Here is a 17,678-nt window from a genome sequence, read left to right as displayed (position 1 = left end):
CTCCTCTTTTCTATGATACCAAATATAAAGCTCTTGTTTTTGCAGCTGAGGGTTTTGCTGGTTTGTCCCCACATCATCCCACAGCAAGCTCATGGAAGTTTCACAGTATCTGTTAGGCTGCTGAGCTGCAGACTCTCGCCCCTTATGCTGGCCAGTACTAATTCCCTGTTTCCCTTATTCTGCGGAACGCATCCATCCGTCGCAACCTGGTTTATACCTGGCGAGGTCCACATGTGAATTAGGTATCTGAACTTCCCTTACAGTCACGAGAGATCGGGGCGTGCCTAAAATCAGCTACCTAAATATAGGCATTTAGCGCTATTTGAGGTGCCCAGGGTATTTCAGCTATCTACGCAGGACTGGCAGATATGGTACAGCCCCTAAGGGATATTTGTGTGCTGTAGAGTGGCAGCTGTAGGTTGGCTGAGATATGTTCGGGCTTCCCCAACAGCACTAGGCGTGGGCAACTGAATCAGGCCCTGGGAATTACTCCATTTTGGGTAAACGTGAACTCCCAGGTCGGTGGTTAGTTGAGTCCTTCCAGTGGAGCGTAGTACTGCTCGTGCAAGCACTTCTACTTCACAAGGAAATAAGGGAGCTTCAACCACTGGCCAGCGGCTGGTTTTCAGCTCTCGGCTAAGACATGGTATCTGACTATCCCACCAAAGAGGAGCTTCAGGAAAACTACCAAAGCCAATCTCAGCGTTAATTCAATGCGTTCCCAGACCTCCTGTGAGCAAGTTCCGGATCAGGAGTGCTATCATGTAACTGTAGCCACACTGAAATTTGGCCATTGCAAATGAACGATAGCACTGTAAATCCACAACCGTATAAAATAATATTCATCCCCATTCTTCCCATGGTCATCCATGATTTATCACATAACTGTTCAGGGCTTTAAAAGGTAAATAACAAAACAAAACTAAAAAGCCACCTCCCCCCCAAAAAACCCATCACTGTAAAACTCGTGCAGAACAAAAAAGCAGAAGCACAGGGAAAAACCAATGGTGCTTCAGGTTCAGATGCTCCAATACCTACATCTGTGAAACCAAACAGTACATTTGAAGTTATCGGTTGAAGGATTCCCTTCTCAGTTGCATGTGAGTGCATATGCAATAAAGCATAGGGGTAAAACTAACCCATTGTACAAATATATTGGCTCTTGTGGAGTTACACCAATAGGGAATTTAGTCCAGCATAGTAATCCCTTGGTCGCTTGATTCAAAAAGAAATTTTAGATGTTTGGTCAAATTCATGTTTGTCAGGCCAAGTCTTTCGTTAAATTAACAGAAAATGCTGTGTGACAAAATGCAACGAAAAATGACTATTTGACCAAGCCAAAGATAGTTTCAGTCATTTAACTGAGCATCTTCTTCAGACCTTCACAGAAACACATTTGCTATGGCTGCAGTGTGATCCAGTCTCTCCCTTGAGCGTCGTATACTGTTCCCCTCAAGATCTCCAGAAAGTCTACCCACCTACGGTTTTATAGGTCCTGACTTTTCCACAAAGAGACTGTACTCCAGACTAACAGATTGGGCAGTGGGTTAGTTTCAATTGCCTGGATTTTTTATATTTATACTAAATTTTAATTTTTAAATTTAATTTCTTCACCCTTACTTACAATACTTTTTGAACTTCTTAAACACGTTTGCAGGCCCCAAAGCAAACAATTAACATTGCTTCTTTCTTTTTTTTCCTTTGTGACTCTGGCTTTGGTGCAGTCATTGTTTTATTTGATTTGTTTTCTCAGTCTGTTGACCAGCTGGTTTAGATTTCAGAGAGGATTTCTATCAGCATCACAACCTACTCCTGCAGAGAAGCTCTCCAAGATTATACCCTTTACAGTCCAAATCATAAAAACAATGTATGACATTACTCCTAGCAAAGCTCCATCCATTTCTAAGGGAAAAAAAAAAAAAGTTACTTCTGTACGTCCTCTATGTTTCCTGTATGTTCAGTAAAAAAAAAATTCATTCCCGTTCTCTGGACTTTAGTAAAGGCCACATTTTTAATGTCTTCATAAAATCTCAACATTTCTATACTCCTGTCTCTCTGAGCCCTTATAACTCCCTCCAAAAACTATAAGAGCAAATGACAGCAACTCTCCCCACCAGCTTCTCTTGGCTATAACAAATCAGGAGCTTATTACCTGCTTATCGCCCAGCACCTCTGTCAAGAGCTCAAGACCCAATTCGTTCCTATTTATTCACAGAGAGGCCCTTTAGTTGCTTTGTGGAAGGATCTTCTCCTGCCAAATATTTGCTTTTGTAACAAAATAATAGACCTGCATTTTGCTCTCTGTGCACAACGTTCATTGTCAGTGCTGTCCTACATGAAGGTGCAGAGACGTTGGCATTTTGGGGATGCTGCTTTAACATAAGCCAAACATGCAGGGGAGCGACTCAGTATGTTCTCGGAGCCTGAAAACCCAGCGTTAGCGCTTGACAAAACAAACGCAGGCCTCCGATTCAGAAAAAATAAATACAAATGTCTTCCCACCCTGATGTCACTGTTTGGATTATTGCCTAGATAATTCAGTTGAAAAGCAAATCCAGCCTAGCAACTGTCTTGAAAATTGAGTAACCTCAGGTTCAACTGTATTAAAAAACTTCAGCTTCAGGCAAAACTGATGGAACAGCTCATTCGCAGTACTTTCACCAAGCCCTAGCCCTCATTTTATGTTTTTCTGATTACACTTACATTGTGTTACAATTTACCGGCAGCACTATTGTATTATAATATATATTACCACTAGCCGACTCTGACCGTATGCATTCAGCTTCATCAACAGCTAAAGATGCATGGCTCAATGCATATTCATTGCTGTATTGCCATTTCTCAGCTGTTAAAACAGCTGCATGAATCAGCAACAAGTTTCACAACTTAAAATAGATGTAACCCTGCAGGATACTCGGGCTTAATGCGCATTATGATTCTCACTCGTAGGCTGGTAGGAGTTAGGGAGGTGGTGGACTTAACTGCAGTATTCCTCCACTCAAGCATAGCACTACCCTAAAGGTGTAAGCTACATTAGCGTTTCAGTTTGGAGCAGACGTGTGCTTTTGTAATAAATCTCCTGATTGTTGTCACTTATCATGCTTTGGTTCACTTCACAGAGCGGTCTTGGGATGAATGAACCCAATCCCTTTTGACGGAGCTAAACCAGAAATGCACCACTGACTTCCATCTGCTAGTGGCACGTGGTTCAGAGGACCAAACTACAGCTACTGAAAAGGAAACCCTCTTGAAACGCACACAGTGTGCTCTGGGTCCTCAGTACGAACTGTTTTGCTCTGCAGATCTGCTCCTCTCAGCCCATACCGCTTGCTAAACGTGGACGGAGCTGAACACAGCTATCTGGCTTCTAGAGAGGAGCTAGCACTTCAGGTGAGCCTGTCATGGAGGCAGGAATTCATGATATAAACCTTGGGGTTGTATGGTTTCTATCCTCAGCAAACAAAAATGTTTCCTTTAAGTTAACAATCATATCTGGCTTTATGAAAAAAAAACCCCAACAATTTTCTGTTTGGAGGACATTCTTAACTCTCTTCCAGGTCCTCAGCTCGAAAAGACATCTAAGAGCACGTGCTCAATTATTCAGTCAACAAGCAAATAAACTACCTTTCCTCTTATTCATTTGTTGTGCCAAAAACCTGTAGAGTCATACATGTCGCAGTTATTGTACTTTTAATATTTGTTAGTCCTTCCCCTGTTTGGGGTATGCACCGCTGCTTATGATGGAAAAATCAAGTGTTATGCCATCCCCACGTGTTTTATTTGTCATTATCAGGGGCATAGATCCACGTGTGTCACTGCCGGAAGAGCTTGGTATTTATTTTAAATTACTGTGATAATAAGGAAAGTGGTTGTATTACATTTACATTAATGTAATGCAAAACATTTAATATGAAAAGGGATTCCTGAACATATTCTTTGCTCAGAATGTTTCCAATACAACCATTCTACTGCTACTGCAATGCCACAGTAGATAATATTGTAGATACTGTTGTTGATGATACGTAGAAACCGCATATCCTCTAGGAATTTCAGTACATACTTGCTGTGTTTCCTTAGTTGGCAACACAGTCCCTTCCTTCCCCTTACTTCAGCGCAAAAACAAACCCTACATGTGATCACTTACAGAGTTCTGTCTAATTATATAAATGTACTAATTATACACACTTTTCAAATGGTGATAGACTTCAAAGTAGGTAAATTTTAAATTGTGCCATTAAGAAAATCTAGTTGATGATGGAAATTTCTGTAATATCATATTGCAATCTTCTACATCGTAATTTTGCTTTCAAGTCAGTATTAATTTAATGACAAGTAACAGCAGAGAATAATAGAGTTGGGAAAGCAAACAAGGCTGTAAGATTTACAGTGTGATATTGGTCAGCAGATGTTAACAAAAAGGATCAAAAACAATTTGGAAAAGCAATGGATCTAAGGTAAACAATGAGTAGAAAGAAGTTCTGCATGATAAATATGAATACCGAACCTTCAGAAACCACTCTGTTAACAAAGATAAACACCTGCAAGACTGACTTATCCCCATGTGTTCAGCTACTCCTGAGAAAATAGATATGTCATTGAACACTTAATTTACATGCACAGCTATCACACTGCTAAGAACGACTTGCAAATTAGTTACTTGCAGTTCAGAGCATCCCTTTGCATGCAAAATAACGCCAGCTGCATGAACAAACCAGCCCTACAAGTGCACACATAGCTCAGCCCACCAATGTCATACACACGTTTAGGAAAACCAAACCGCCGCACAAGACTTCAGCACGTGCACCTCCTTTTCGTGCCTTGGTACAGGCTTCCGACTGCTATACCCTCACTCCTCAAAACACAGCTCTTTACCTTTAACACTAGATATTCACCACAAACCCTGGTTCTTCAGCATAACTCTTTAGTGAAGTTGTAGTACAAGTGAATGCATGAAAGCTGATATTCTTTTAGCGCTACTCAATAGTTACTCTGTCTATTGCCCTGATGTCCTAGGTGAGTAGTTTATTTCATATAAGTTATAAGAATTTATATATCTTTGCTGTAGAGTCTGGATCTTGCATTGTCAAGACCACTAGGCAGATCAGACAGCCATTACAATGCAGCAACACCATAGGACACTAATCCCTCTGCCTTTAGTTAAGTAATAGCTTATGTGGCAGGGAAGAGACAGAATAGATCTTCACTGAAAAACAGGACTGTGTATAGAAAGGGAAATGGTCGATCTTCTCTCACACAAACCCTAGTGTCAAAACAAATAGTCTTACTAAGTCACGGGCTGTCACATTTGACCAAAGACATTTATGGAATGGCTTGATAGAAGCATCTTATAAACAGCAGGTGGGTGATCCCGAGTTACCAAGCCGAAACCAGGACATCAGGACTTTCCCCCAGTGCTCAAGAACTCCCAGGTCTGAGATTTTGGCTACACCCTTCCGAGTACGGGGTCCAGATATGCTTGAATAGCTTTAAGATCAGAGACTTCTGCTCTGGTGCACCCACATAAAAAAGTCTCTAGAAGGCATTAAAACTATCTCCGCACAAGTAACTATTTTTCTTTCTGCATAGTTACACAATGACTCACATACAAAAAAAATCATTTCACAAAAGTTGGAATTTAAAGCAAATATGATGCAAGTTCGGTATTGGAATGAGGAGCTCCAGTAGCAACACAGAGACAGCGCACAGCACAAGAAGTGATTTTGTGCTAATTGGTGACATCTTTGACCTCCGCTCATATGTGAAGCAGTTCCACTCCCTGCCCAATGTTACCTTTTGATATTCTTCCTTGGATCTCAAGGCAGCTTCCATCTGTTCCTGAGAAAACGTGTAGATGGCCGAGCGGTACTGCGTGCCAAAGTCATTACCTTGTCGCATTCCTGGGGAGAGAGAAAACACAGAACACCATGAGGATCATCCTCCCTACCTGACTGGGGCGCAGGCATAAATTCAACAGACCTAAATTTAGGATGTCCCATACACCCGGATTAGCACGGTCTCTTACGTGCATACGCAGTAGGTATTTTTAGGAAGTCCAAGTCTTTCTTTGGTTAAATAGTCCTGAAGAGATTCAACTCTCCTTTTAAATGACATGCAAATGAAATGTGAGCATTTTACATCTTGGTACATCACACAGTAGTCAAATACAGATGTAAACCCCTAAATAATCAAGCTGCAGTTACTGTAATCAAGGTACTCTTAAAATATTTATTTTGAACCATGCAAATGGCTACAAAAAAAAGTTTATTTTACCAAGTGCTTAAAACTTTCCTTGTGCTGGAGGAGTACATCTCAATGGCAGAAAGGTTCAAGATACCCTTGGAGATAACCAGCTATTCTCCTCTATTCACAAAGCAATGATCTTGCTAAAAGACTAGCATGCAGGTATTGCTGAACTAACTCCGAAGTTATCCGTTCCTACCATCATCACCACTAGTTATGGAGAGAAGGAATGACTCTTATGAAGCTCTCAAGTCTGAGCTCCATAGAGGACTCCGACAGAGAAGGACACTAAGGAGGAGGTTTGGAGAAAGTCTGGCTGCATTAATACTGTTATAGAGTGAGTAATGCTCAGGAACAGCAACCCTTTCACAATTTTTTTGAGATTGGGAGAAGTAGAAAACGAAGTAATATAAGTAATCTCTAATATAAGTAATGTAAGTAATCTCTACTAAATTCTATTTGCAACCTACATGGGGATAATATGAATGGCAAAAATATATAATACTGTTTATATCTAACATTAAGAAAACAAAACCCTAGTTATACATATTCAGTAACTCCTTGAAATTATATCATAAATTAGTAATTTTGGTACAAGGATTAGACCCTTTACTGCTGATAGACGTAATCCCTTCAAAAGACTAGTTGTACGAAGTTGCTCATGTACGAATTTCCAAAATATGAGATGGATTCTACCCACAAAACTATGAAATAATGGGCCAAAGCAGAGGGAAGTTTACTGTCCCCTTCGGTGACTAGTCCAGATACGGTCTGGCATTACGCAGTCCTAGGCAGCCACGCTGGCCAAAGGCATTGCTGCCTCGCATCGCTATCCATTCCCATTCCCATTCCCATTCCCATTCCCATTCCCATTCCCTCGGGCAGCAATACCGCAAGCCAGCTTTGCTGTGGATCATTCCGTAAGGTCAAACAACAGCCTTAGAGAGGAGCTTTAGCAGTAAGAATGATCTGGAGGTGCAGTTTTGCCACGGCAAGTGCAGTTTTGCGGTTTCTGTCTTTCATAACCTTGTTCCCAATTTTGCATTCTAGAACAGAACTTTTTGCTTTGCTGTAATAAAATGTATTAATTTTGAGTTTGTCTGGTGTTTTATGTGAACTTGGGTGAGTGAAAAAGCTGGAGTGACTGCAACCCAAGACAAATTGGAAATCATCAGGATTTGTCTTTTGAGTGCCACGAGGCTACAGAAGCCCCTTTGAAGATTACCATCAGCTCTCAGGACTATGGAGATGAAACGGAGAAAAACTGTAGGTCCTGATACCCCCTGGCAAAGGGCAGAGGGTAGAGAAAGAGCCTGTGATACTGGGGGGGGAAAAGATGCTATCAACATAACACTACTCATTAAAACATGCTAAATTTTCGCCCTCTTGTACTTTCCAAGGAAACAGAAAAATGGTTTAAAGGATAGTACAATAAACAAATGAAATCTGGCTGAAATATTTATGAAGGAAAAGATGCAGAAATGTTTTCAAAGATGCATTTGGACAAAAAAGTCCATTCGGTGACCAACAGTATACATGAGTGAATGTGATTCCGAAAAATGTTATGGAGTTTTCTGATGATTTGGGTTACTTTTTAACTGCTAAAATGTTACATTATTACACATAGGAACAACAACGACATTCTTCATCAGTACTTCATAGTGTGGTCTGCAAGGCAGAGAATATTTTGCTTATTTCTTTGCAAGTTATTTTAGGGTGGTAGGGAGCTCTTGTAAAGCCAGTGCTACTGAACAGTTAGGCATAAAATGAACACAGGCCAGTAAAGCGTCAGTTTTGCCAGGATGTGTTAATGCTGATTGATGTTTGAGCTTAAGCATTAGCGTTCTACAAATCTATTTATTGCTTAACAAACTACTTAACAGCCGACTAGGGAGTAGATTACAAAAATCTCTATAAATAGAGGATCACTATATAGTACGCCAGTTTCTAGCACGCACTTCAAGAGTATGAGTTTAGCCTGAGCTCACGTGCACAGTGCTCTGAGTGAGAAGGTAAACAAGATTATTTAATATATGCAAGTGCCACCATTACATAACAATAGGGAAGTGGTCAGCTTAGTTAATTTAACGAAGAGAAGGTTAAGAGGAGAACTGACTCTGATTTACAAACACCTATATAGAGAAATAACCTGAGAAATAAGGCTCTTTAGCCTTGCCAAAGTCATTTAACTAGGTAGAGCAATTGAAAGCCAAAGTATACAAAATCCAGATGGGAAATAAGGCAACGTTCAAATAGTGAAGAGCATTTCTCACTGGAACAATGCACCTAAAGCCACACTCCTTTCCTGAGGGCTTCACATCAAGGATATACATTTTCCCCAGAGATATACCAAAGCTCAAAGAGCTGTACAAGGTCAGTGATGAAATTATAAAGTTAAGGAGGAGGTCAGACTGTGCGATAATAACGGCCCCTCCTAGCACTCAATTGTTGGCTTGCGCTGTTAAACCATCCACTAGCTATGAAGAAGACTGAACAGGTATTGTAAGTATTACCTCAAAGCGTAGCTTTAATGTGATCAATCATCTAAGCTAAAATGTCATTTATTTTTACTTGTTACTTAAATCAATTTGTACCTAAATCTCCCACAATAAGTAGCTAATACATTGTCTAAGCCACAAAAACTACGAGATAATAAAACAAAATAAATTCCATGTGTACAGACATAATCAATTGCCACTGTTGCTGTTCTTATTTGTAATGTACCTCACATGTGCAAACTTACTTCTCAAGGGTCCGTCACTGATTTTTTAAAACCCTCTGGCAAGTCTTACTTGTTGAGATTCACTAACTCAATGAGTAGCAAACAAGGCAAGAAATTCAATTTACTGAACAACTGTGGTAGGATGATTGAGCTTAACAATCTTGTCTTTGTCTGAAAGAAAGTCTACCGAATCAAAAATGATCTCTGCTTGGCTATCTAAAAATTCTACAATGTCATCTGTAGTTAACTTTCCTTCTGCTTCTGAAATGCCTTTCTTATTTTGTCTGTCATGACATTCTGTCTCTCTCTGTTAACATAACACCACAGTTATGCACATTAGGCTTCAGAGAAGAATGCAAAAATATAAATAATTGATTTAATAATATTGGTAAACACATTGGAAGACATTGTGTACTGCTAAATCAAAAGCCATTCTTACAAGGGATTGTCAACATCACTGCCATCGATTCTAGCCACACTGGATGCACAGTAGAATCTGAAAAAAATGTTTCTGCTGAGACAACGAACCAACCTCTGATCTTCTGTGTGCCAAAATGGTTCCACTGAAGTCAAGAAATTTGTTCTAAGTTTACAATAATACAACTAAAACCGCAAATAATCTCCACAGGCTTCAAGCCATTCACCTTGCCTACAAGGTCCCAGGTAATTAAAGAGGACTCAAACACATTTGTTAAACACCCTTCAAAACCAGTATCTATTGCAAACTGTAATCAGACATTATAAAAACACTGAGATTTAGAAGTACTTTGAATGACCACTATTTTTGTTACATTTTCATAGAAAAATGAATAAAGCTCTTGACATTATGGACTGGATGGATTAAAGCAATATTTATTATCACTAATGGATGCATTTCAGGATCAGATTTCCCATAAAAATTCTCTACAAAGAATTTTATCAGAATAAGACATTTGCACTTGAGAAGAAGAAAGTTTTCTTCTTCACCTGTGCCAAACTCCATTTTTAAGAGATGCACATGATTTTGCTTTAATTCCAAATCAAATCAGTGAATCAGGTTTGTCTAAATCTTCGGTACTGGAAGAAGGAATAATTCCTACAGAACATCAGCTGCACATCTTCAGAGCAGCTGGATCTCCTAGGCACGGAAATGCTGATTGCCTACAACTGTTCTTCTGCAAGACGTCTTAAAGTCACTCTCTGTGCAAAGCCTGAGAAATGAGGTCTCCGACAGGAAGAAAGATCTTCACCAACTCTTTCAGAAACTTTGCAATGATAGAATGAAATAACACAGAAAAAGCCTTCTCTGCAGCTGTAATGACCAGCAGATACATTTTGAGTGATCTCAAGCCCATTTCTCTCTAATAGGTAGTTTGCGGAAAAGCTTCCAGAGGCCTGAAAGCAGAACGTCATCTTACACATAGCATCAGACCTGGTCCACTTGGTCACAAAGCACACCCAGAGGACTTGTTCCCAGTGTTGATCAGAATCTCTGTAACTAGAGACAACCAGGCAGAGTTTCAATGTCCCTGCCGTGATGCAGAGGAAGCCAAAGCCTAGGTGATTTACCTGATTTGTATCTGGTGTAAGAAGGTTCAGAGCAGAGGTAGGTCCTTGAGCTTCACATCAGGTCCTCCAGGATTCTGACACCAGAACCCCCTTGGCCAGCCCAGCGGTTCCAAGATCACCCCATTCCATCTGGCTGTGCTTTACTAATGTCAATGGTGCAAGACAGTAACTGGCAAAAAAGCAAATATCGATCTCCCTGACCAGGTGATCAGGAACACATCCAACGGTAACAGGAACAAATACAGCCTGGAGTCAAAAGGCTGGCACCTGCTGTTGATACCTGAGACAAAGAAAATCGGCTGCTATGTTGAGAACAGCCATAAAATCGCTTGTCAAAGAGATGTTTAGATAGAGAGGCTGAATTTAGAACTGATAGAAAAGCATAGAATTTGCACCTCTCTGGCAAGATACAAAAATACGTGGGTTTGGATACGGCTGCATGGTGCCAAAGAGTATAAACCCAAAGCACAGTCCCTTGTAAGCTCTTGTCTCTAGACAACCAGTGAGGATGAGGGCATTTGGAGCTCTAAATGTGTTTAGATCTTGGGCATGGATCATATTTAGGAATTTTACTTTGGCTGACCAAAGCACCTCAGCAGTTCTCAGCCTGGACCACTCTGGAGAACATAAAATTTCCTCACTGTGCCAGCAGAGACCAGAACACCAATTAATCAAAAAATGCCCTCAAGAGCTGAGCGCATGCTCTGACTTATATGAAACAGAAATCTGTGGCCGCAGGATGGTAGATGGAAAGGACAGGGAGCTGTGATGGTCTCCCAGATCCTGCAAAAGGAACGATTCCCCGATTGAGATTGCCATGCAATAGAAACACACTGCTACTGGAAAAACTATTATTTCCCAAAATGTAGATAACACTTAAAGAAATGGCTCTAAAAAGCCCTCTTATAACACTTTGGTATCTTCTGAGGCACCTGGGTAGGAATGACTCGGGTTTGGTCTCCCCCATATTCTTTGGCATCAAAGTAGCAAATACTAGCTCTCTTTCGATTTGAGTGATCAGAATATATGAAATCATCCCTGCCTCTATTCAGCTGGTCGGTGCTTTTTCCTTTGTGGTTTCTATACCTTGACAAAACTACAGTGTCTTCTTGTCTGGGGCAAAGAGTTGCCCCCTTCAAGCAGTTACACTGCTGTTACGCTACGGTGTGAGTTTCTGTTGAGATGCACCTTAGGTAGGTCATTGTCCTTCCTGTCTAACTCCAGAGTATCCTGAGGTCAATAAGAAATAGGAATATCCACAGCATTAATAAAAAAAACATATTTCCCAGTAGTATACTTTCTTTATTTTTGCTTTAGAAATTGAGAATTAATTGCAAACAAGCAGATTTGTTTCAAAGCGGTGATTTTTGGATATACTACCTACAGAAGGCTAAAGCAAAATATACTTTATTTATTTTATTGGCTAAACCAGGGATTTCTTTTGAAGACTCAACCCTCCAATGACTTGAAAGTAATACTTATACAACACTCCTTATCTTCTCTCCGTTTAAAAATAATAAAAAAATGTAATGGCATCATTCGTCACCCTTGCTATTCTCAGAGGATCCCAAGCATAATGGAGATAACTGGCTAAGGTCTGCTAGACTCTTCTGTGCCACCCAGTGAAATTTTAAAGGGCAGTTCATAGCTCTTATTTTTGTCGTAATTTTTTCTGTGATTTATAGACTTTTCCGCGGCTGTCACTTATTTTCTTATACCCGCAGAAACCTGATATACTGATTGGTCATTTTCTTTTCCCCAATCAATCCTTGCTGAGTTAAGACTAATAAAACTCCTTCTTCCAGCTCATCATATAATTATTTAGTAAAAATCAATTGCACCATGTCACCCTGGCTTGATGTCATCACTCACTGTAATGATTATATCTATACGGCTTAAAAGTTGCCAAGGGAAAGTAAAACTCTTTATAGCAAATGATTAAAGGAGAAAAATGTTAATAGAAAAGAAGTTAGTTACAGTGCTGGGGATTGAGAGTTCTTGATGATTTTCAAGGTGCTGGAGCGCAGGAAGGATAAATGAAATATAAAAGAGTTTCTTCAGAAGGTTACAATACATTAATGAGCTTGTACATATTAAAGAAAACTTTTATACTGTCAATAGACCAAGAGGTTTACAAAGCTTTCAATATACGTGGTTTTCAGTGTCAAGGAGGAAACTATAGTTTTGGTCTTCCTCATTTGCTTTGGGATCAAGACAGCAAATACTACCTTTCCCTATACATTCCAACTTGCACATACACTTAGAACATCATGCCTACAGCAATGCTTTTAATAATTTACGTCAGCTGCAAAGGCGTCTGGTCTTTAACCTTCATCAAACCACCAGATGACAGGTTTTCTGGCATAGCTTTGAAGCTAAAACAGAATCACAGATTTGCTGAGGTTGAAGGGACTTGCGGAGGTCTCTGGTCCAATACCGCTGCTCAAAGTAGCGTCAGCTAGGGGAGGTTGTCCAGGGCCTTGTCCAGTCCAGTTTTGAGTATCACCAAGGACAAAGAGATTACAAATTCTTACTTGTTTAAGATTTCCAGTGCTGGTGTAAATGAGCTTGTTGATAACAGTCAATACAACACTCACTGTATGAAATAACAACAGCTCTTTAAGTAGAGAGTTTTTCAGACAACAGATTCTTCATTAATGCCATAACATACCCAGAAACACTGATGGAGACACAGGAGAACACACTCCATCACTCTTTTAGCAAGGACATTTTGTGCGAATGGGATGAGTTGCTGCCACCAATTTGCTGCAACAAGAAATCTTGCCTGTTCCCACCACCGATGGCCAAGATGCTGCTACAACAAAACCAAAATAACAGTGAAAAAGAGCGGCTTTATAAATCTTTGATTTTGTGGCACCTGCCACGGCAGTCATGTCTCAATGTTCACAATGTTTCTCAGTGTGGCCAGGCTTGACTCTGACCTATGCCAACCAGCTACATGACACCTCTGCCTTCTCCCCAGAGCTGAAGCAGTGATACCTGCACTGCCTTTCGGTGCAGATGTGAGGAGGAAGGCCTTCCTCCTCTCTTCCAGCAAAATCCCAGAGGAGAACTAAGATGCAGAAGGCGTGCAAATGGGTTTGTGAGACGAGGGGAGGAACAGCCAAGAAAAGAGGTCCCATGGGATTGAGCTAAATGGAAATAGTCTCAGCACCGTCCTGTAACGATATCAATTTCCCTGCCAGGCCTTCTACAGCTTCCTCATCTCTTATGCAACTTCCCATCCCAACTCACTGGGGAGGAGTGCAGTTGATACAGTGACAGAGATAAAGAGTAGTCCATCACTATCTGTAGACCCTAATGACACCCTGTCCAAAAGGTTTAACAGCATTGCAATACCAAAAACCATCACAATATGACCCCATTGGACAATGGCCTTAATAACATGCTTTAACTTTTGGTCAGTCCTGAAGTGGTCAGGCAGTTGGACTAGATGATCATTGTAGGTCCCTTCCAACTGAATATTCTATTCTATTCTATTCTATTCTATTCTATTCTATTCTATTCTATTCTATTCTATTCTATTTTATTCTATTCTATATTGGACATAAGGAAGAAATTCTTTACAAGAGGGTGGTGAGGCACTGGAACAGGTTGCCCAGGGAAGTTGTAGATGCCCCCTCCCTGGAAGTGTTCAAGGTCAGGTTGGACGAGGCTTTGAGCAACCTGATCCAGTGAAAGATGTCCCTGCCCATGGCAGGGGGGTTGGATTGGACGATCTTTGAAGGTCCCTTCCAACCCAAACCATTCTGTGATTCACATACCATCATCACACCATACTAAATTAGTATGGCCCACCCTAGCATCTGCTGGGAAAAGTGATCCAAGAACTAGAAGCTGACAAGAGAAACGCTCTCAGGAGATTCTTCACCTCCTTATTCTCCCACGTGGAATAAATCTCTCCTGCCCCTCTGCATTCACCAAACCCGTGGGCATTGGTCTCTACAGTTTTGGCAGCCAGCTTTATATCCAATATGAAATAAAGGGGCAACTTTCAGAATGCATAACTCTGCAGTGGTAGGTTTTAAGTTTAATCCAGCAAAATGCCCACCATTTTTTTCTGCTTCCAACTTTTATCTTGTGCTTGTCCATATGCTAGCTTTTTTTTTCCAGTGAAGGAGAAGCACATATATCACATGTATTTCATGTAGGTCAATAACTATTGCTTTCCCCTTAGTTGTTCACAGAGACATTCCCATATGGTATATCAGGGACTTTATGCCGGCCTCCAACATTATCAGATTTGGGCCATGAAGAGTTATCAGGTCTCCCTTTTGTCCATTAGTGGAAATGACAGGCTGTCCTCAAGAAGGGGTGGTAGTATACCGCCCCTATATACGTCACCACCATCCCCACCGTGGGCTTCAACATGGAGTCGGTTACTTACAAAAACGTCAAGTTCAACGTGTGGGATGTCGGGGGCCAGGACAAGGTCCGTCCCCTATGGAGGCACTACTATACGGGCATGCAAGGGTTGATCTTTGTGGTGGACTGCGCCGATCGTGACCGCATCCACGAGGCCCGCCAGGAGCTCCACTGCATTATCGACAACAGGAAGATGCAGGATGCCATCATCCTCATCTTCGCCAACAAGCAGGACCTGCCTGATGCCATGAAACCCCATGAAATCCAGGAGAAACTGGGCCTGACCCGAATCAGGGATAGGAATTGGTACGTGCAGCCCTCCTGTGCTACTACAGGGGATGGACTCTATGAAGGGCTGACATGGTTAACATCCAATTATAAATCCTAATGAGAGAATAACTATTTAGTCCACAAAGAATTAAAGAAAAAAAAATAACCCACATGGCTTTCCGGAAGAATGATTCCCTACTGAAAAGTAGGCTCTATCTCTGACCAATTCTCTTTGCTTTTTATTAGTATTATTATTCAATAGTTATAAAATGCATCACATTGCTTCTCACGATAGTTAAAATATTTTACAAAACTAGAAAGTCTGAATGAAGACTTGGTTTGAAAGAACAGTTCCCTGTATGCTTCGTTATTTATTGATTCATTCAGATATAACATTGCTTACATGCATTTTGGAATGCTCTTTGACCTTTGAAGGAAGTGCATGATCTACTTGAGCCCACAAAAAAACATAGGTTAGTTTTTGATGAGTGCTGCAAAGCTCAAGTATCAAGTGTCACCAGCAGATAGGAATTTTAATCCATTTCTAATTATTAATTGAAAATACGTCTTTACCAGTAGTACATAGAACAGGCAAATAGAATGGTGAATATATACATAAGTCATCCTTAATGGCATTAAACTTATTGCAGGGGACTGGCTTTTACTTAACTTTAATCAAAAGATAAATGATTAGGTTTAGACAAGTTTTTAGACTTTTTCTGTCATAAACAGACATTAGGCCCTTTCAGAGGTGCCTTCTCTTAAAAATCTGCCTCAGGGCTGGGTGAACTTAGGAGGGGAGTGGAATCTTTAAACAGTATTTATCGGTGCAGCTGGAACTAAACTTCCAGGTTTAGGCAACCAAAAGCTGACCAAACATAGGTGCCTAATTTGGGGCGAGTCAACTGTGTTGACTAGATCTCCACTGAAAATCGTGGGAGCTGAGACACTCCATGCCTATGGAAACATCTAAATTTAGGTGGCTTTATCTCAGTCTTTATCCCACCTGACGTGTATATGCTGGTCAGACAAATCTGACCGAAGATCTTGATATTCTTCAAAACCAAATAAATGCATAGAGCAGAGATGTCTAGAAGAGACTGGAGGACATGACATACTATAAGGGAGCCCCGCATTTTCTAAAGCACAACTGGAAGACAGGCAGAATGTGCAAGAGAAAGACATTTCTGTTTAGGCATCTGAATTGGACCCTCATGGCCTCTTTTCTTCATGGATTAGCTGTGTTGCGATGCTTACAATAAGCTGGACAACTACTGATCACGTGATAAAGTATAATTAAGAAATAGAGCAATTCAGATCAGGTACTACACAGAGCTCAGCTACGGAATCACACAAATTTGCTATTGTTTTCATCATGTGCCTTCTCCTTTCTCTTCATTTATCTGTTGCTCACTAATGTCTTGCCTAAATTTAGGCATGTGTTAACACTATGAATCTAAACCTGCTATGATCCACCAGGTGTTATTGCAATAGTAGTAAAAATAATTAGCGATAATAAAAATAACAATGTTGTCATTTGCTTTTATCAGCAGATAAACTCATGGGACACTGCTCTCAAAACACAGACAAGTATGCTCTTATAAATATGCAAGAGAAAATTGCAGGCAGAGAAAAACAGTCATTCACTGAAAATATTGTTGTTTAGAATAGAGTCGGCGTTGACCTCTTGTACCTAATTATACATGAAAACAAAGATTAAAAGCCTGGTAATAATCACCATAAACTATGATTAATGATGCCATGCTTCAGTGCCTCAGATTTCTAGACCCAAGTACAGTAGATTCACTAGTGGGTTATTTGAAAAAGAAAAGAATATTTGGTATTACTTTGGTCTGACTTTGTCTATTGCTTTCCTTGTATAAAGATTAGGAACAGTCCATCAAAAAAGTCTGCAGAAAAAGACCTTCTGAGGTTGCTCTTTTCTAATGCTATAAATACACATGCAAATCCAGCTGCTGTTATTCACACCGCATACCCATGGATATTTGGACTTCATGGATATTTGAAAGCTACCGAAGACAGTCCCAAGCATTGAGAAGTCCAGATTTTCCTTCAAAAGTTAAAAATCAACAAGCCTGAATTAAAATGAAGATTCGCTTCCTTACCCCTTCCTCTTCCTCTCCTCAATTACAAACACAGCTATGCTCTAATCACAAAATAACCCAGAAGTGATCCCAAGGATGACCGTAAGACAATAAAAGCATTTTCCAAAGTTGTTCTTAGCAGATACAGGCATTATGAACAAAAGGAATCCCTTCAGGTTAGCGCTGGGTTCATGTTTCCCACAGCGTAAGAGTCACAGTGTCATCTTCAATGGCAGAAAAGACTGATGCCATGGCTTTTCTCATCTTCAGGGAACCATTTTATTACGGACTGTAGCAGTACTGAAAGATGAAGTTAATTTTTAGTAGTTCTGGAAAACTGCTTAACACATCATTGTCACCCATAAAATAAATAAGCCAAAAGTAGTTTAAAGGTAAGAAGAAATCAG

The 17,678-nt window shown here is 40.4% G+C and overlaps 1 protein-coding gene across 1 annotated transcript in view; it reads right to left on the bottom strand.

Annotated features, from left to right (window-relative positions):
- The window catches only part of MSRA (methionine sulfoxide reductase A), a 308,215-nt gene that overhangs the window by 92,379 nt on the left and 198,158 nt on the right, over nt 1-17,678 (bottom strand). The window contains exon 5 of the mRNA XM_076332575.1: nt 5,791-5,897. Within this exon, the coding sequence (XP_076188690.1) occupies nt 5,791-5,897 (107 nt within the window). The remainder of the gene's footprint in view (nt 1-5,790; nt 5,898-17,678) is intronic.

This window comes from Aptenodytes patagonicus, chromosome 3 (genome assembly GCF_965638725.1).
Source record: "Aptenodytes patagonicus chromosome 3, bAptPat1.pri.cur, whole genome shotgun sequence".
Classification (NCBI taxonomy): domain Eukaryota; kingdom Metazoa; phylum Chordata; class Aves; order Sphenisciformes; family Spheniscidae; genus Aptenodytes; species Aptenodytes patagonicus.
The sequence above is the reverse complement of the archived record's forward strand: the minus strand, read 5'-3'. Positions and strand labels throughout refer to the sequence as shown.